The sequence below is a fragment of the Notechis scutatus genome, chromosome 3, assembly GCF_049901735.1.
Source record: "Notechis scutatus isolate UNSWTSFEM ecotype Mainland chromosome 3, rNotScu1.2, whole genome shotgun sequence".
Taxonomy (NCBI): Eukaryota; Metazoa; Chordata; class Lepidosauria; order Squamata; family Elapidae; genus Notechis; species Notechis scutatus.
Window position 1 is genome coordinate 3,431,477 of NC_142011.1, and position 20,599 is coordinate 3,452,075.

At 44.5% G+C, this 20,599-nt stretch overlaps 1 protein-coding gene across 1 annotated transcript; it reads right to left on the bottom strand.

Moving 5' to 3' along the window:
• Positions 1-16,577: 16,577 nt before the first annotated feature.
• ID1 (inhibitor of DNA binding 1) lies at positions 16,578-20,280 on the bottom strand. Its single transcript, XM_026690793.2, has 2 exons — positions 19,803-20,280; positions 16,578-17,109 (listed from the first exon to the last, which is right to left on the bottom strand). The coding sequence occupies exons 1-2, from the start codon at positions 20,196-20,198 to the stop codon at positions 17,068-17,070; spliced, it is 438 nt and encodes a 145-aa protein (XP_026546578.1). The 5' UTR covers positions 20,199-20,280; the 3' UTR covers positions 16,578-17,067.
• Between the last annotated feature and the right edge of the window lie 319 nt (positions 20,281-20,599).

A 20,599-nucleotide genomic window follows, 5' to 3' on the forward strand; every position in this document is an offset into this window, starting at 1 on the left:
GAGGTTTCGCCTCCCGAACTTTCAGACTCGTGCGGGAGCCCATCTCTCTAGCAGTGCGTGTGCGCTGTTGGGCACGCGAAAGCCCTTGTGAGCCTCTGGCCCTTGTTATAGGCACCTGTCTGTCTGTCTGTGTCTCGATCTGTCTGTCTGTCCAGCTATCTCATCTCTATATCTATCCATCCGTTTGTCTCTATCACTTATGTATGTATGTATGCAATCTGTCTGTCGGTCCATCTATATCATCTGTATCTATCGATCTATCTGTCTATCTAAATTTACCATCTATTTGTCTCTATATCTATCATCTCTGTCTCTATATATCTATCTATCTATCTATCTTTCTCTATATCTGTCTCTATCTAAATCTATCATCTATTCGTCTCTATATCATCTATCTATCTATCTATCTATCTATCTATCTATCTATCTATCTATCTATCTATCTATCATCTCTGTCTCTATCTAAAATCTATCATCTTTGTCTCTCTATCTATCTATCTCTATCTTTCAAATCTATCTATCTGTCTATATCTATCATCTATCTGATTTTTAATCCATCTTTATAAGTAACTCAAGGTGGCGAACAAACCTAATACTACTTCCTCTACTTTTTCCTCACAACAACCCTGTGAGGTAAACTGAGCTGAGAGTGGCCCAAAGTCACTCACCTGGCTAGTGACTAGAACCCTCCATCTCCTGGGGATCAAGATGGGAAAAGTCAAGAGGCAAAAGAAATGACAAACCCTATAAGGAGAAAAAAATCTAGTCAAGAACTGACATGGCAGTAAACAAATTCAATTGTATTTTCACGTAATCGCATTCTCAGGAGATATTTTCCTATTACTCCAGAGATCAATCCTCATCATAAAATTCACAGTTTTCTGGAGGAAGAGGGAGGTTGCCCTGGTGAGAGGTGGCAGCAGGCCTCCTCCTCCTCCAAGTTGAGCCCTTCCAGGTGTTTCTTCTACTACCTGCCGGCATCCAGGTGTATTAGGAACGCGACTCCCAGAATTCTTAGCTGCAGGTGTGGCATTCTGGGAGACGAAGTCCCAAAACACCTGCAGAATTCAGCTTGGTGAAGGCTTCTAGCTCAGACCCACATTGCAGGCACAGATAGACACAAACACAGATTAACAGAATTGAAGGGTACCTTGTAGGTCATCTAGTCCAATCTCCCACCCAAGCAGGAGATGCTATATCATTTCTGACAGATGGAAGTCCACTCTCTTCTTGAAAGCCTCAAGTGATGAAGCTCCCACAACCTCCATCAACAACGAGATCCATAACAGATTAACAGAAGGTACCCTGTAGGTCATCTAGTCCAACCCCCTGCCCATGCAGGAGACCCTACATAATTTCTGACAGATGGCAGTCCAATCTCTCCTTGAAAGCCTCCAGGGATGAAGCTCCCACAACTTCCGAGGGCAACTTCTGTTCCATGGGTTGATTGTTCTCACTGTCAGAAAGTTTCTCCTTATTTCCAGGTTGAATCTCTGCTTGTGCAGTTTCCATCCATTATTCCTTGTCTGGCCTTCAAAGGTGCTTTAGAAAATAGCTTGACCCCTTCCTCCTCTCTGTGGCAGCCCCTCAAACACTGGAAGGCTGCTCTCCTGTCTCCCCTGGTCCTTCTCTTCCCTAGACTAGCCAGGCCGAGTTCCTGCAACCGTTCATCGTATGTTTTCGTCTCCAGTCCCCTCATCCTCCTGGTTGCCCTTCTCTGCTCTCTTTCTAGATTTTCAACATCTTTTCTATAGTGTAATAACGAAAACTGGATGCAGGACTCTAGGTGTGGCCTTACTAAGGCTTTACAGAGTGGTATTAGTACCTCCCTTGATCTCGATTGTATCCCTCTGTTAATGCAACTTAGGATTGCATTGGCTTTTTTGGCTGCCGCCAAATACGGCTCATATTTAGCTGGTTGCTAATTTCTACGTTGAATCTCTCCTTGGTCAGTTTCCATCCATTATTCTTTCTCTGGCCTACAGGAGCTTTAGCTTGACCCCTTCCTCCTCTCTGTGGCAGCCCCTCAAATATTGGAAGATGCTCTCCTGTCTCCCCTGGTCCTTCTCTTCACCACACTAGCCAAGCCAAGTTCCTGCAACCGTTCATCGTATGTTTTAGCCTCCAGTCCCCTCATCATCCTGGTTGCTCTTCTCTGCACTTTTTCTAGAGTCTCAGCATATTTTTTGTAGTCTGGTGACCCAAACTGGATGCTGTGTCCTAGGTGTGGCCTTACTAAGGCTTTAGAGAGTGGCTGAAGTGTTTGGGGTGCAGGTGCCCCCTTCCCACTGCCCAGCCAAATTGGGGAAGGGGTCCCATTTCCGCAGCAGCCTTCCTGATCCTGGGCAGAGCCCCCAAGGGATCCTGCTAAGCTCCTTCCCTCGCTCAAAGAGACAGCCGGCCTCCTTTCTCCCCCTTTCCATAGGTCCCCGGAAGTGGAGGCTGCGGGGCTGAGTCACCCCAAACAGGATGCGCAGAGCGAGCTGGGCCTGGCAAGGAGCCCAGGGCCCTGCTGTCTTCGGTCTGTTCACAGCCCCTGGGAACTTTGCCCACAGCTGCAGCTGCCTGGGTTGCACAAGCCACCCGCTGATGCAACCGGCTGCTTTTTTTGCAAGCGTTCCCTTTGCTTCCCAACGCCCCGGCGTGGCCCGATGCTGGCCGTCACCGCCCGCTGGGTTGCAAAACCACCCGGGGAGACCTTCCCACTAAGAAAGGGGAGAAACTTTGTAGCTCAGGGTTGAAATGGGGGGTGGGTGGGGTGGGGTATCTTTGATGCTCTCTGAGCTGGGTTGTTTTGTTGGAGACGTTTCGCGACCCAACTAGGGAACATCGTCAGGGCTAGAAGGAAGGAGGTTTGTGGAGAGGAGGAGGAGGAGGACGGTGAGGGTCCTTGATGATCTCTGAGCATGCTTGTTTTCTTGCAGACGTTTCATGACCCAGCTAGGGAACATCATTAATATTACCAGTAGAAGGGGTTTGCAGGAGGAGGAGGAGGAGGAGGAGGAGGAGAATGACTGTGGGACCCTTGCTTGCTCTCCAAGCTTGGTTGTTTTTGTGCAAACATTTCATGACCCATCTAAGTAACATCATCAGGGTTAGAAGGGAGGAGGGTTTGTGGAGAGGAGGAGGAGGGAGGGAGGAAGAAGGAGGACGACGACTGGGGGGTCCTTGTTTCTCTCTCTGAGTTTGGTTGTTTTCGTGTAGACATTTCATGACCCAACTAGGGAACATCACCCCATCACCTAGAAGGGAGTGGGGTGAGGAGGAGGGGGAGGGAGGAGGAAGAGGAGGAAGACTGTGGGCTCCTTGTTTATCTCTCTGAGCTGAGTCGTTTTCTTGCAGACGTTTCGTTACCCAACTAGGGAACAACATCAGTGCTAAACTTTCCCACGTCCCCCTGTCCCACCTCAAGCCTCTCGGATCCTCCCGGAGGGGAGCTGGCCAGAAAAGATGTGACCAGTGAAATGTGGCTGACACCCCCCGCCACACACACACGCACACCCCAATTTCCTCCAACACTGTGTAGGTCTCCAAACCAAGCTGGCTGCCTGGTGTGTGCTTACACACACACACACACACACACAACCACACGGGCCAGCTGGGGAATTATTGGGCAACAGGAAGGCCACAGGAAACAGCTGCAGCCTTTTCCAGAAGTCTCTGGAATAATTGTCACCCAACAGGTTTGAAATCAGCCTGAGTTGGATATTTTATTTTATTTTATTATTTTATTATTTTATTTTACATTTTATTTTATTTTATTTATTTTATTTTAATTTGTTTTATATTTTATTTTATTATTTTATTTTAATTTATTTTATTTATTTTATTTTAATTTGTTTTATATTTTATTTTATTATTTTAATTTATTTTAATTTGTTTTAATTTGTTTTATATTTTATTTTTTTATTTTTTTATTTTACATTTTATTTTATTTTATTTATTTTAATTTGTTTTATATTTTATTTTATTTTATTATTTTATTTTATTTTGTTTTAATTTGTTTTATATTTTATTTTATTATTTTATTTTATTTTATTTTAATTTATTTTAATTTGTTTTATATTTTATTTTATTTTATTATTTTATTTTATTTATTTTTTATTTTACTTCATTCAGGCGCTGGCTTTCTTGTTCTTCACACCAGCTGGGCCTTTTTCTGCTCTGAACAATGAGCAAGTGGCAGCCTCCTATCCTTTGCACACACACACACACCCACACCCCTCCACAAAGAAGGCCGAAGGACTTCAATCCAGCAGAATAGAGCTGGAAAGGACCTTGGAGGTCATCTAGTCCAACCCAACCCCCCTCCCTCCAAGCAGAAGATCTGTATACCATTTCAGACAAATGGCTGTCCTCCTGTCCCTTCTTCAAAACCTCCAGTGATGAAGCACATCACAATTTCTGGTGGCAAGCAGTTCCACTGATTTGATTGTTCTAGGTTGCTTCCCTCTCCTGGATTAGTTTCTTGAGTTTCCAAGTTTGCTTCTTGTCCTGCCTTCAGGTGCTTTGGAGAATAGCTTGACTCCCTCCTCTTCCTCCTCCTCCTCCTCCTCCTCCCTGTGGCAGCCCCTCAAATATTGGAAGTCTGCTATCCTTTCTCCCCTAGTCCTTCTTTTCTCTAGACCGGCCAAACCCAAATCCTGCAACCTTTCTTCATATGTTTTAGTCTCCAGGCCTTTAATCTTCAGAGAAGAGAAGAGAAGAGAAGAGAAGAGAAGAGAAGAGAAGAGAAGAGAAGAGAAGAGAAGAGAAGAGAAGAACAGAAGAGGAGAGGAGAGGAGAGGAGAGGAGAGGAGAGGAGAGAAGAACAGAACAGAACAGAAGAGGAGAGGAGAGGAGAGAAGAGGAGGAAAGGAGAGGAGAGGAGAGGAGAGGAGAAGAGAAGAGAAGAGAAGAGAAGAGAAGAGAAGAGAAGAGAAGAGAAGAGAAGAGAAGGAAAATATGGAACAGAATGGAAAATAGAATAGAAAATGTAATGTAATAAAAAATGAATAGAATAGAATAAGAAGAGAAGAGAAGAGAAGAGAAGGGAAAATATGGAACGGAATGGAAAATAGAATAGAAAATGTAATGTAATAAAAAATGAATAGAATAGAATAATATGGAATGGAGAAGAGAAAAGAGAAGAGAAGAGAAGACAAGAGAAGACAAGAGAGAAGAGAAGAGAAGAGAAAATATGGAACGGAATGGAAAATAGAATAGAAAATGTAATGTAATAAAAAATGAATAGAATAGAATAATATGGAATGGAGAAGAGAGAAGAGAAGAGAAGAGAAGAGAAGAGAGAAGAGAAGAGAAGAGAAGAGAAGAGAAGAGAAGAGAGAAGAGAAGAGAAGAGAAGAGAAGAGAAGATATGGAACGGAATGGAAAATAGAATAGAAAATGTAATGTAATAGAAAATGAATAGAATAGAATAGAATAATATGGAATGTAAAATAGAAGAGAAGAGAAGAGAAATAGAAGAGAAGGGAAAATATGGAATGGAATGGAAAATAGAATAGAAAATATAATGGAATGGAATGGAATGGAATGGAATGGAATGGAATAGAATAGAATAGAATAGAATAGAATAGAATAGAATAGAATAGAATAGAATAGAATAGAATAGAATAGAATTCTTTTATTGGCCAAGCGTGATTGGACACACAAGGAATTTGTCTTTGGTGCAAATGCTCTTAGTTGCTCTTCTTTGAACTTTTTCCAAAGTCTCAACATCTTTTTTTTTGCACTGTGGGGACCAAAACTGGATGCAGGATTCCAGGGGTGGCCTTACTAAAGTTTTACAAAGCGGGTACTAATACTTCATGTGATTTTTGATTCTATGCCTCTGTATATTTAAAGGAAATCCTCTTTGCATTTCTCTCCCTCCCCTGGCAAAACTCCCTCGGGTGCATTAAAAAAGAGCTTGCTGTTTTATTTTCCCTGAGAACCGGTGCCCGTAATGCCTTCTGTAATTTATGGACTTAAGTCTAATTAACTCACTTAAGAATATAATTCTGCCTGTGTTTACTCAGCAATCAGTCCCGTGTGTAGCAACCGACTTCTCTTCTCCCTAAGCAATTAAACCTTCCTGTGTAGAAGAGGATGGGTGAAGTGCCTGTAGTCCTTGACTTATGAGCACAGTTCAGATGTTAAGTGAATCACTGCAGTGGATAAGTGACTAGAATAGAATAGAGAATTGAATAGAATGGAAAACAATAGAATAGAATAGTAGAATAGAATAGAATATGGAATAGAATAGAATATAGAATAGAAAAGAATAGAATAGAAAAGAAAAGAATAGAAAATAGAATAGAATATGGAATGGAATGGAATAGAATAGAATAGAAATTAGAATAGAATAGAATAGAATAGAATAGAATAGAATAGAATAGAATAGAATAGAATAGAATAGAATAGAATAGAATATAGAAATAAGAATAAAATAAGAAAGAATGGAATAGAAAAGAATATAGAATAGAATAGAATAGAATAGAATAGAATAGAATAGAATAGAATAGAATAGAATAGAATAGAATAGAATAGAATAGAATAGGAATAGAATAGAAAACAATAGAATAGAATAGAAATTAGAATAGAATAAAATATAGAAATAAGAATAAAATAGAAAACAATAGAATAGAAAAGAATATAGAATAGAATAGAATAGAATAGAGAATTGAATAGAATAGAAAACAATAGAATAGAATAGAAATAGAATAGAATAGAATAGAATAGAATATAGAATGAAAAGAATAGAATAGAAAGAATAGAAATGAATAGAATAGGAAACAACAGAATAGAATAGAAATTAGAATAGAATAAAATATAGAAATAAGAATAAAATAGAAAAGAATGGAATAGAATGGAATGGAATAGAAAAGAATGGAATAGAATAGAATAGAAAATATGGAATGAATGGAATAGAATGGAATGGAATAGAATAGAATAGAATAGAATAGAATAGAATAGAATAGAATAGAATAGGAATAGGAATAGAATAGAAAACAATAGAATAGAATAGAAATTAGAATAGAATAAAATATGAAATAAGAATAAAATAGAAAGAATAGAATAGAAAAGAATATAGAATAGAATAGAATAGAATAGAATAGAATAGAGAATAGAAAAGAATAGAATGAAAGAATAGAAAATAGAATAGAATATGGAATGGAATGGAATAGAATAGAATAGAAATTAGAATAGAATAGAATAGAATAGAATAGAATATAGAAATAAGAATAAAATGAAAAGAATGGAATAGAAAAGAATATAGAATAGAATAGAATAGAATAGAATAGAATAGAATAGAAAACAATAGAATAGAAAAGAATATAGAATAGAATAGAATAGAATAGAATAGAATAGAATAGAAAATAGAAAAGAATAGAATATAGAATAGAAAAGAATAGAATACAGAATAGAAAAGAATAGAATAGAAAATAGAATAGAATAGAAAACTATAGAATAGAAAACTATAGAATAGAATAGAACAGAGAATGGAATAGAATAGATATCAATTAGAAGAGAAGGAAGGGACTTTGGAGGTCATCTATCCAACCCCCTACTCAAGCAGGAGACCCTATACCATTTCAGACAAGTAGCTGTCCAGTCTCTTCTTAAAAACCTCCAGTGATGGAGCTACCACAATTTCTGGTGGCCAGCAGTTCCACTGGTTCATTGTCCTCACTGTGAGGAAATTTCTTCTTAATTCTAGGTTGCTTCTCTCCTTGGTGAGCTTTTACCATTGATCAATTTTATCGTTAAAAACTTGAGCGCCTTTTTCAACATTTTGATTCTTTTTCCCTTGGATTGTAGGCTGCCCAGAGTCCCCTTTTGCAGATAGTCCTCGACTTACAACGGAGTAAATCGAAGGCGGAGGTAGTGTTCAAACCCCAAGGGGGCCCGTGTGAAGTGAGACTCTTCGGAGTTACAACGGCACTGAATAAAAAGGGACTTAGGACCATTTTTCACACTTAATGACCGTCACAGCATCCCCAGGGTCACGTGATCAAAATTCAGACAATGTTGGCAACTGACTCATATTTATGACGGTTGCAGTGTCCCCGGGGGATAACGTGATCCCCTTTTGCGACCTTCTGACAAGCGAAGCCAGATTCACTTAAATGAGACTTAAATCCAAGAGTGCAGCGATTCATTTAGCAAAGGTGGCAAGAAAGAACGTAAAATGAGGCAAAACTCATTCAATTGTCTTGCTTAGCAACGGAAATTTGGGGCTTGATTGCCATCATAAGTCAAGAACAACCTGTATTTATTGGTGAGGCGGGTGGCATGAAGATTTAATAAATAATAATAAAACAATTATATTTTTTTCAAAAAGGAGACAGGAAAACTTTGTATAAATGTAATAAATAATACTAAAATAGAATAATTTTTTATAAAAGGAGGTGGGAGACACAAAAATGTAACAAATAAAATGAAATGATTATAATTTTTGAAAAAGTAGACATGAAAATCGTGCTCCTATAAATTCATGTCATATAAAATACAAGTTAAATTAAAAACTAAGCTAAACTAAAATAACAAACAGTAAAATAATAAAGTAAAATAAAATAATAAAATTGAATTAAAAAAGAAAATTAAAATAATAAAAGTAAAAAAAATGAAACAAAAGGAAATGAAATGAAAAAAGAAAATAATAAAAAGCACATAAAAGAAGAAAATTAAATTAAAATAAAATAACTAAAATAACATAATAATAAAGTAAAATAAGATTAAATTAAAATAATTAAAGTAAGAAAATAAAATAAGAAAAAATTAAATTAAATTAAAATAAGTAAAAAAATATAATGAAATAAAATAAGAAAAAATTAAGTTAAAATAAGTAAAAAAATATAATAATAAAATAAAATAAGATTAAATTAGATTAAATTAAAATCATAAAATCATAACATAAAATAAGATTAAATTAAAATAATTAAAATAATAAAATAAGATTAAATTAAAATAATAAAAATAATAAAATAAAATCTTGGAGGCATAACTGACTCAGATAGGATTCTGCAACATAATCCTGGGCTACGTATATTGACTTTCATTTGTGTAAAAAATTATAATTATATATTATATATATATATATATAATATATTAAAAAGGCCTCAGGAAAATCTTTCTCGGTCTTCCCTCATGGATTTCTCCTCTTCCCGCCTTGCTCTGTGTCCAAAACTCACGTGTGGCCAGCCGGCTAAGCTGTGGGAGAGGAGAGAGAGAGAAAGTCATGAGCTGTGCAAAGGCAACAGCTGGGTGCACAGCACACACCCAAACTATGCAAGGGGGTGTGTGGGGTGTGTTTGCTCACACACTGGGGGTGTGGGGGGAGAAGAGAGTCATGTTTAGATAAGTGCAGCCGTGCCAAAAGGAGGAGGCAGGCTGGGGAGTTTGCCGCAGACAAGCTGGCGCCTCGGTACACCTGGGGAAGCTCAGGTTAAATGCGGTGCACATTCCAGAGCTGCGCATATACAGCTGACTGAAACATTTAACAAACAGGCAAGCTGAGCCAGGCTCCAGATGGGCTGGGTGGGAGCCAGAGGTGTGTGTAGGGGGGAGAGAGAGAAGGGGAGGGAATGGGAAGCCCAGGGATGAGCAGGGCAGTGCGCTCAAGGAAACACCACCAGCTTATATGCGCCGGCTATGTGCTGTTTCCATTCTGGGCTCCAGAAGGTGGATATTGTACGCGCACAGAGACGCATATAGCAAAGGGTCTTTCCTGAATTGGGAGGGTGGGGGTGGGGGGAGAAAAAATGATCCACAAGCAGGATGAGAGAATAAACAGGATTGGAGGGACCTTGGAGGTCATCTAGTCCAGCCCCCGCCCTGCCCAAACAGGTGATCCTACACCATTTCCGGCAATCCAGTCTCTTCTTGAAAGCCTCCAGGGATGAAGCTCCCACAACTTCTGAATAACAGGATAATAATAGAATGGGAAGGGATCTTGAAGGTCATCTAGTCCAACCCCCCGCCCAAGCAGGAGACCTTACACCATTCCTGACCCTCTCTTCTTGACACCAGAACTTCTGAATAACAGGATAATAGAGTAAGGATCTTGAAGGTCTTGAAGGTCATCTGGTCCAGACCACACATTCCTGAGAGATGGCAGTCCAGTCTCTTCCTGAAAGCCTCCAGGGATGAAGCTCCCATAACCTCCGAAGGCAACTTCCGTTCCATGGGTTGGTTGTTCTCGCTGTCACAAAATTTCTCCTTATTTCCTTGTTGAATCTCTCCTACAGATTAACAGAGTTGGAAGGGACCCCGTAGGTCTTCTAGTCCAACCCCCTGCCCAAGCAGGACACCCTACACCATTTCTGGACCAATGGTTGTCCAGTCGCTCTGAAGCACCCACAAATTCCTCCTTAATTCCAGGTTGCTTCTCTCCTTGATGACTTTCCATCCGTTGCTTCTTGTCCTTCCCTCAAGTGCCACGGAAAATAGGTGGACCCCATTCTTCTTTGTGGCTGCCCCTCAAACCTGAATGGATCCTACCTAACCAAGGTGGGGTGAGGCACAAGGAGCTGTGTGCGAGAGCTCACGTTCTGTTGCGGGTCAGAAGATCTGCGGTGGGTCAAAAAGTTGGCTTAGATAAGAACCCCTCCCAACAGTCTGGCCAGAAAAAAGCAAAGTCTTCTTTTGGGGAAGCTTTGCTCTTGGTGTCTTCATGGAGGCCAAAATGTGGTTCTCTTGGGGCCAGCATGGAAGTGTCTTCTACATGGCCACCCGCCAGCCATTATGGTCCCAACATCTCAGGTTGGTCTGCACGTCTTTCAGGTCTCCCACTCAAAATAGGAGAGTGGTGTAGTCCAGGGGTCTTCAAACTTGACAGCTTGAAGACTTGTGGACTTCAACTCCCAGAATTCCTCCTCCAGTCATGTTAGGTCAGGAATTCTGGGAGTTGAAGTCCACGTATCATCAAAGGGCCAACCTTCTCCATGCTGGCTCAGGAATTCTGGGAGTTGAAGTCCTCCTATCATCAAAGGGCCAACCTTCTCCATGCTGGCTCAGGAATTCTGGGAGTTGAAGTCCTCGTATCATCAAAGGGCCAACCTTCTCCATGCTGGCTCAGGAATTCTGGGAGTTGAAGTCCACGTATCATCAAAGGGCCAACCTTCTCCATGCTGGCTCAGGAATTCTGGGAGTTGAAGTCCATGTATCATCAAAGGGCCAACCTTCTCCATGCTGGCTCAGGAATTCTGGGAGTTGAAGTCCACGTATCATCAAAGGGCCAACCTTCTCCATGCTGGCTCAGGAATTTGGGGTTGAAGTCCGTATCATCAAAGGGCCAACCTTCTCCATGGTGGCTCAGGAATTTGAAGTCCTGTATCATCAAAGGCCAACCTTCTCCATGGTGGCTCAGGAATTTGGGAGTAAGTCTGAATGTGGCTCGTCTCCATGCTGGCTCAGGAATTTGAGTGAACGATCATCAAACCAACCTTCTCCATGCTGGCTGAGGAATTCTGGGAGTTGAAGTCCATGTATCATCAAGGGCCAACCTTCTCCATGCTGGCTCAGGAATTCTGGGAGTTGAAGTCCATGTATCATCAAGGGCCAACCTTCTCCATGGTGTCTAGGAATTCTGGGAGTTGAAGTCCACGTATCATCAAGGGCCAACCTTCTCCATGCTGGCTGAGGAATTCTGGGAGTTGAAGTCCATGTATCGTCAAAGGGCCAACCTTCTCCATGCTGGCTCAGGAATTCTGGGAGTTGAAGTCCTCGTATCATCAAAGGGCCAACCTTCTCCATGCTGGCTCAGGAATTCTGGGAGTTGAAGTCCACAAGTCTTAAAGCTGTCAAGTTTGAAGACCGCTGCTCCAAGGAATCTGATTTTTCTCTATGGCCCTGTTTGGTCCCTCTACCCCTACTGGATCCCAAAAGTACCTACCTAAATCTTTCTAATCTTTCCCCTTGAAAATCAGTTTTGGAAAAAACAATTGAAAAAATATTTGAATGTGCAGAAATGAATAGATGAACATTAGGAATTAAAGAAAAAGAAGAATCTGAATATTACATGGTATGGGACTTGTTTTATGAATGGCTAGAAAATAAAATTAATTAAAAGGGATTAGACGTAATTACAAAGCAATAAGAGAAACTAGTGTAATAGATATACTGAATGTTACTTATATTATATATATATGGGAATGTGATTATTATTATTATAGAGTTATACTGTTAAGAAGAATATTGCTAGTAATTGTGGAGCACATGAAATATGGACCTAATCGACACATGATTGAAATGGAAGGGATTTATTGTGTTAAAAATAAAAAGAATTAATTTAAAAAAAAGAGAGAAAGAAAATGAGTTTTGGGGTCTCTTCAGGCTGGTATTCCCTATCTGGGGGGGGTGTCTCCTCCTTCCTGCCCCATTGCTGCCAGCCCCTCCCCCCTTATAGGTAGTCCTCAATTTGTGACCTCTGGGAGCAAACTTTTCGTCCACGGCAGTTGTTAAGGGAGTTGGGCCCAATTGTGCGAACTTTGTGCCGCAGACATTAAGCCAATTTCTGTGCTTTGTGGTGTGACTCACCTGGTCATTAAGTGAATCCAGCTTCCTCCATGGACAATACTTGGTGGAAGCCGCCTGGGAAAGTTGCAAGGATCCCAGGACTCTCCCGCGGTCATAGATGCATGCCAATCGCCCCAAAATTTTGACCCTGTGATTCCTGGAGATGCTGCACCAGTCATAACGGCGAAGCCTGGTTGTACGTCGATCTTGGGCAGGAATCGGGGTGTGTGTGTGTGTTTCCAATTGGCCAAGAAGGGGGACATAGGTGGAGATGGCCTCAACCACACCTGTATACCTGCATAACATCACTGGCTTTTGTTTTCCCAGTGCCCTTTTAACAAGAGTCTCCCGCTTGAGCAGGGGGTGGGATTATCAATCTATCGATCAGAACAGAGCTGGAAAGGGGCCTTGGAGGTCATCTAGTCCAACCCTCCCTGCTCAATCAAATCAATCAGAATAGAGCTGGAAAGGGACCTTGGAGGTCATCTAGTCCAACCCTCCCTGCTCAATCAATCAATCAGAATAGAGCTGGAAAGGGACCTTAGAGGTCATCTAGTCCAACCCTCCCTGCTCAATCAATCACTATAGAGCTGGAAAGGGGCCTTGGATGTCACCTAGTCCAACTCTCCCTGCTCAATCAATCAATCAATCAGAATAGAGCTGGAAAGGGGCCTTGGAGGTCATCTAGTCCAACCCTCCCTGCTCAATCAATCAATCAATCAGAATAGAGCTGGAAAGGGACCTTGGGGGTCATCTAGTCCAACCCCCTGCTTGATCAATCAAATCAATCAGAAGAGCTGGAAGGGGCCTTGGAGGTTATCTAGTCCAACCCCCTGCTCCAGCAGACCCCATATCATTCCAGGCAGATGGCTGTGTGCAGCGCGATGCAAGGATAGGTTTTGCTACGGATCGTGGTTATTTTGCTTTTCATGTGGTGATGGACAACTTCACATGTTGTACATCTGTTTTATTTCACTTTTCCCTTCTCTGAGTTGTTTTTAACTGCTGCCAGCTCCCCAACATCACTCAGGTAAAATGGGCGGCCATATAGGTAGTCAGTATCCAAATCGAGTTGGAAGGGGGCTTGGAGGTCTTCTAGTCCAACCCCCTGCTCAAGCAGGAAACCCCACACCATTCCAGACAAGCGGCTGTCCAGTCTCTTCTCGAAAACCTCCAGGAATGAAACAAACACCCACAACTTCTGGTGGCAAGCAGTTCCACTGGTTAACCGTTTTCAGTGTCAGGAAATTCCTCATTCCCAGGTTGCTTCTCTCCTGGATTAGTTTCCATCTGTTGTTTCTTATCCTGCTTTCTGGTGCTTTGGAGAATAAATTGACTCCCCTCTTCTTTGGGGCAGCCCCTCAAATATTGGAAGGCTGCTATCACGTCCCATATTCCTCCACCTCCCATCATTCTTTTCTAGGCAAACCCAAAACTTACTAAGGCCACACCTAAAGCCCTGCATCCCAGTTTTGGTCACCACACTATAAAAAAAGACTCTAGAAAAAGTGCAGAGAAGAGCAACCAGGATGATGAGGGGGCTGGAGGCTAAAACATATGAAGAACGATTGCAGGAACTGGGCCTGGCTAGTCTAGGGAAGAGAAGGACCAGGGGAGACAGGAGAGCATCTTCCAATATTTGAGGGGCTGCCCCAGAGAGGAGGAAGGGGTCAATCTATTTTCCAAGGCACCCGAAAGCCAGACAAGGAATAATGGATGGAAACTGAACAAGGAGAGAGATTCAACCTGGGAATAAGGATAATTTTTCTGACAGTAAGAACAATTAACGGATGGAACAGAAGTTGCCTTCAGAAGTTGTGGGAGCTTCATCCCTGGAGGTTTTCAAGAAGAGACTGGACTGCTCTCTGTCCAGAAATGGTGTAGGGTCCCCTGCTTGGACTGGGAGGGGTTGGACTAGATGACCTCCAAGGTCCCTTCCAACTCTATTATGATTCTGCTATTCAGAAGTGGTGGGAGCTTCATCCCTGGAGGCTTTCAAGAAGAGACTGGATGGCCACCTGTCAGAAATGGTGTAGAGTCTCCTGCTTGGGTGGGGTGGGGAGGTGGGGTTGGACTAGATGACCTCCAAGGTCCCTGCCAACTCTGTTATTCTGTTATTATTTTGTTACTCAGAAGTTGTGGGAGCTTCATCCCTGGAGGCTTTCAAGAAAAGACTACACTGCCCTCTGTCAGAAATGGTGTAGGGTCTGCTGCTTGGCGGGGGGAGGTTGGACTAGATGACCTATAAGGTCCCTTCCAACTCCGTTCATCCTGCAACGGTTCCAATGTTTTAGTCTCCAGGCCCTTTAATCGTCTTTTAAGTTGCTCTGCAAACCTCCCAGGTGTCGGATTTCTAACTCTCTGCTCCTCCTCCAGTTCCCCAATCCAAGCTCTGCTCCACGTGGTGTAAAAACTCTGCTTAGCAGCTGTACAACCCATTTACTCAGCCGTGTCTTCTCCACCTCTAGGGGACTGGCAGCGGACTGGTTCCTTCCCACTCAAGCGGCAGAGTTACTCAGCACCCTTCAAGCACAACTCTAACCCAGTTTCTGCAGAAACTCACACCGGACCAGCAAGGCTGAGTCGGCCTACTCCACAGGGCGCTGTGCTCAGGAACCCACCCCGCCCCCCAAAAGCTCCACGCTTGAGCCAGAAACCTCCTAGAATTGGGTCTACCTGGCCGGCAGGTTGAACAGTGTAATAACAACAGACAATCCGAGTGGGAAGGGACCTTGGAGGTCATCTAGTCCAACCCCCTGCCCAAGCAGGAGACCCCCACATAATTTCTGACAGATAAGAAGCTCTTTTACAGTGCAGTTAGTTCTTGACTTAAGACCACAACGGAACCCCCAAATTTCTGTTGTGAAGTTGAGTTTTGCCCGTTTTATGACTTTTCTTGCCAGTCATTAAGTGAATTGCAGTTTTGAGTTAGCCACAAGGTCGTGAAGTGGATCTGACTTTCCCCATTGACTGGGCTTGGTCAGGTCGCCACCAAAGGGGGATCTCGTGACCTGGGGGGGGACGACACACTCATCAGTCGCCAACATTGTCTGAATTTTGATCACGTGACCGTCAGTGTGAAAAAATGGTTGTTCATCACTTTTTTTTCTTTTTTAGGGCTGTTTCACTTTGGTCACTAAACGGACTGTTGTAATTCAAGGACTAGATGCACCATTGGTGGGTCTGAATTTCCCCAACGCTGAAAGCAGTGGAACAAGGCAGCCTTTCGAAGCTATAGGGGGCTGCATCTGTTGGTGATTGGGCAGCTGGGATGAACAGAGAATCTCTGCACTGGCCAAGGGGGTGGACTAGAAGACCTCTAAGGTGCCTTCAGCCCTAGAATTGTGATTCTCCTGCCAACTAATCCTTCAGGTACCATCACCAAAAGAGAGGTTTCTCTCTCAGCCTTTTACCGGACTGGTATATATCCTAAGTTTGTAGAAACCTAGGGCTGGAAGGGACCTCGGGAGTCATCTAGTCCAACCCCCCCCTCAAGGCAGGAGACCTACCTATCCTGGCTTTTTTTTCATTCCCAGCCCTAGGTGGAAACAAAAAGTTTAGCCTTCTTTTTTTTTTCCCACTCACCTGTTCACAAAAACACACTGTCACTTTTAAACTTGTGTGGACTTTTTTTTAACGACGCTGGGCTGGGGGATTCTGGGAGTTGGTAGTCCACAAAGCAGCCAAAGCTTGAAGAAAACACTGCTCTAACTGTGATTGACAGCCATTCTTGGCTTACGATTGGTGGGGTTTCCACTCTGGCCCTCTAGACTAACCGCCTCTTCCACCATGCCCCACCCCCACCCCCAAATCCATATAGGCCAGAGGTCTCCAAACTTGGCAACTTTTAAGACTGGTGGACTTCAACTCCCAGAATTCTCCAGCCAGCTAGAATTCTGGGAGTTGAAGTCCGCCAGTCTTAAAAGTTGCTAAGTTTGGAGACCTCTGATATAGGCTGTGACATCAAACCAAGATTCCCCCAACCAGCATAGTCGGGGCCTGGGGGGCATCTCCCCAACCCCCTCCCCAAAAGCCCTCCTCCCAGCCTAAATGAAACAGACACTTAACAAAAACAAGCCTTTTTCACAGCAATATGCATTTGTGCGCCCTTAACAAGATCCAAAACTATGGTAGAAAAATATTCTCAGAAATAGGAGCATTGTAATATACAATACGGTCGATTCTCAAGACAACTGAGAAATATTCGAGTGAGGTTTCAGTCCCTGCTTTTCCTTTTTGTTTTTTTCTTAAAGAAAGCAGGTGGGGAAATAAAAGGCACTGTCCCATCAAGACGTTAAAAGAGACGCAGGATTTTTTGAGTCCAATTCTCAACCGTTGGTCCCCGCCATGGAATTCAAAGCACCAGAAAGGGATGGACAAAAATATATATTTTTTGTTCTCCCATCCTGTCTTGACCTCCAAAAAAAAAGACAGTTTCTATCTGCCGTGTCCAGCTCAAATTTCGGGAGATAAGGAAATGGGGGTAGAGACAATTTCCCAGCCATTGGAGGGATAGGAAGCGTTTCCCACAGATCGAGAGATCTTCTGGCAGGCTTTAAAAAGGATCTTTCAGCGGCACAGGATTCGGTCATCCGAGCTAACACAAGCAGCCTGTTTGAAAAAGAAAACCAAAAAAAAGCAACGGTTAAGACAAAAGATCAGCAGTTGTGTTGCCATCCACCCTTTATCTCCTCCCCCCCCAGGCCAAAAAAAAAAAAAAGGTTCAGCGGGTCAAATAATTGTAGTTTTGGTGGTCAACAGTGTTGTGGCTCAAAAGAGGCAGAGGTGGGGCCAGGCCCCTCCGACAGTTATCAGCTGCCTTCGGAGTCAGAGATCAGTGGGGAAGAAGAACAGCTGGAGCCTGTTCCCAGTGTGCTCATGCACAGAGCTGCCAGATGAAGGGAACAGCTAAGGAACAAGGGTCGACTCGGGAGTAAAGGCTCAGGTGGACGGTGAATAACCCCTCTCCTAGGGAATAAAAGAGGAGCGAAAGGGAAGTGGGTTTTTCAGGAGACAATTAGTTCAATTCATTAGGGTGAAGATCTGGGCCTGACTTCTTGCCAAGTGTGGGGTTTGGGAGCTATCGGCCTGGCAACTCTCCCAGCCTGATCAAGGTCTGTGGTTGTGAAACCTCATGAAAGACTGTTGGCCGGGACTTTGCTGGAGAGGAATTCCCTTGAACCTAAATAAAAAGGGGTTTTATCAGGACGAGGAGTTCAGCTTCGTGATCTTGGGAACAAGCCCGGGTCAGAATGAAAAGAGGAAGAGAAAGGACGGCGACATGAGCTTGCAGATGGCACCAGAGGGAGGTCAACAGCCCGTTTAGAAGTGTTGTGAAACTCAGAAGCTGACATACCCTACAAGCAGATGTTTCTTCTAGAGATTTCTTTTCTTGCAACTTTTCTTGCAATCTCTTTAAAATCAGAAAAGCCACAGGGAAAGAAAAAGAAAAACAAGAATATAATAAAATGCCCACTTGCCCAAGAATCCAACCACAGATGCCCTTGGACTGGCATAATTAAAAGAATCTTTGATATCGGCATTAAAAAAATTTAAAAAACCCAATAAACAAACCTTGATTTATAACGGGGTAGGAGATGGAGAACTGTATACAGGTAATCCTCAACCTATGACCACAATGGAGCCCAGTATTTTGGATGCTAAGGGAGACGTGAGTTTCACCCCACTTTACGAACTTCCTGGCCACAGTTGTTAAGTGAATCACTGCATTCAATAAGTTAGTCACAAGGTCATTAAGTGAATCTGGCTTTGCTGTGGATTTTGCTTGCCAGACGTTCGCAAAAGGGGAACCACATGGCAACGGTCGTAAGTACGAGTCAGTTGCCAAGCACCTGAATTTTGATCATGTAACCAGTCAAAAAAATGGATCATGTCCCTTTTTTTCCAGTGCCGTTGTAACTTTGAATGGCCACTGAATGAACATTGGCTACCTGTAAACAAATCTGGGTGTATAATGGGGGGGACGGACAGATGGATGAACAGCTGCAAACTTTCTACAAAAGAGCGGAGTTCTAGAAAAAGTAGATTTTATATAAAAGCATAAAAATATCAGGATTTTCTTTAAAAATCATTTCTCCATCTGATCACACTGCAAAGAAGTGAAACCCAACCAATAGCCTTGAACAGGTTTGGAATTCAGAAGGCACCTGGTGAATTATGCAGAAATCCTTTTGAATCTTAAGATCCTAAAAGTGATTTTTTTGCCCCCCCCCCAAGAATCCAGAAAGAGCCTTTTGTGGCTCACCAATTCTACTGAAAAGCAAAAAGTTTCCAAAGTTTTTGTCTTGTTAGAGAAGCCTGATCTCACCGCCAAAACGGGGCAGCAGATTCCGCTGGATTTGCAACTATCAAAATTGAGCCCATTTCCCTTTTCTACAAAATCTTTTTCTACAAAATTTTCTACAAAATCTTGCCCGTGCTTCAAAAACTGGGCTGGGCAACCAGTTGCTGGCATCCCCGGGCAGCCAGCCTGGCAAGGATGGCTCTGGGCAACGGCGGTGAGAATGCCCCACCGATAACTCGCCCTTCCAAGCAAAAGTCCTGTCCTGTGGGTCGTGAATTTATACTTGGAGACTCCAGGCCAGCAATGGGAAACACGGAACTGGCGAAAGCCCAGGCCGCTCCGGAGCTTGGCAGCGCTTTTGGGGAGAAAGTTAGGCGCGCGTGGGAAGTGGGCAGCCAGACACAAACCCCACGCTGCGCGATCTTGGCGTGGAGGAGGGGGGGTAGGGACAGACGGACACAAGCCCCACGGAGCTCCTGCTGCGCGATCTGGTCGCGGGTGGCAAAGGGCACAAACCCCCACGGAGCCCCCATTGCGCGATCTGGTCGCGGGTTGCAAATGGGCACGAAACCCCCACGGAGCCCCCGTTGCGCGATCTGGTCGCGGGTTGCAAATGGGCACGAAACCCCCACGGAGCCCCCGTTGCGCGATCTGGTCGCGGGTTGCAAATGGGCACGAAACCCCCACGGAGCCCCCGTTGCGCGATCTGGTCGCGGGTTGCAAATGGGCACGAAACCCCCACGGAGCCCCCGTTGCGCGATCTGGTCGCGGGTGGCAAATGGGCACAAACCCCCACGGAGCCCCCGTTGCGCGATCTGGTCGCGGGTGGCAAATGGGCACGAAACCCACGGAGCCCCCGTTGCGCGATCTGGGCGCGGGTGGCAAATGGGCACGAAACCCCCACGGAGCCCCCGTTGCGCGACCCCTCCTCCTCTTCCTCCTCCTCCCTCCTGGGGGTCGGGGGTTGGTTTGGGATCTTCCCTGGCGGGGAAAGGCTCACCTCGGCTCCTCCGGCCGGCTCGTCCACGCCCCGCGGAGGGGGCGCCCCGGTGCCCAGCGGGTCCTGCAGCTCGAGCTGGAGATCCCAAATGTAGTCGATCACGTGCTGGAGGATCTCCACCTTGGAGACGCGGCGGTGGCGAGGCAAAGTGGGCACCAGGGCGGCCAGGCGCGAGTAGCAGCCTTTCATGTCCAGAAGCAGCGAGGCGGCGGCGGCGGCGGCCGCTTGGTCCGGCCCGAGAGGCAACCCCCGGGAAGTTGGGCTGCCGCTGCCGCCCACGCGGGACAGCGTCACGCTCTGCTCCGAGAGGCCCCGCGGCAAAGGGTCTCCCCCCGCGCCCTTGAGAGGGCAGCTAGGGCCCGGGGAGACGGCGGGGGCGGCGGGCACCACCTTCATGACACGAACGGACGCAACTCCGAGGACAAAACCAGCCACAAACGTGAACAAAACCAACTTCTACCCTAACGCAGCCGCGAGTGGCGCTCCGGCTGCGGAGAGGCGGCTTTTATAACATTCGGAGGAGTGGTGGGCGGAGCCACGCGGCTGCCGGGCAGCCAATGAACGAGAGAGAGGGGCGCGGCTTCCCGCTCTCACGCTTTCATTGATGGGATTCGCGTCTCGGCGGGACTTTTGCCAACGCGGGTTTTCACCCCTTTTGCTGGTCGTCGGAAGGGCGGGGAGGGGGCGGGGAGGGGATCGGGGCCAGGTGCAGGTGGAGGCCGCCCCGGGACATGTCGTCGAGTGGGGGGACGGAGGGGGAAGAAGGTTGAAAGGAGTTGATGGACAGCTTTGACACT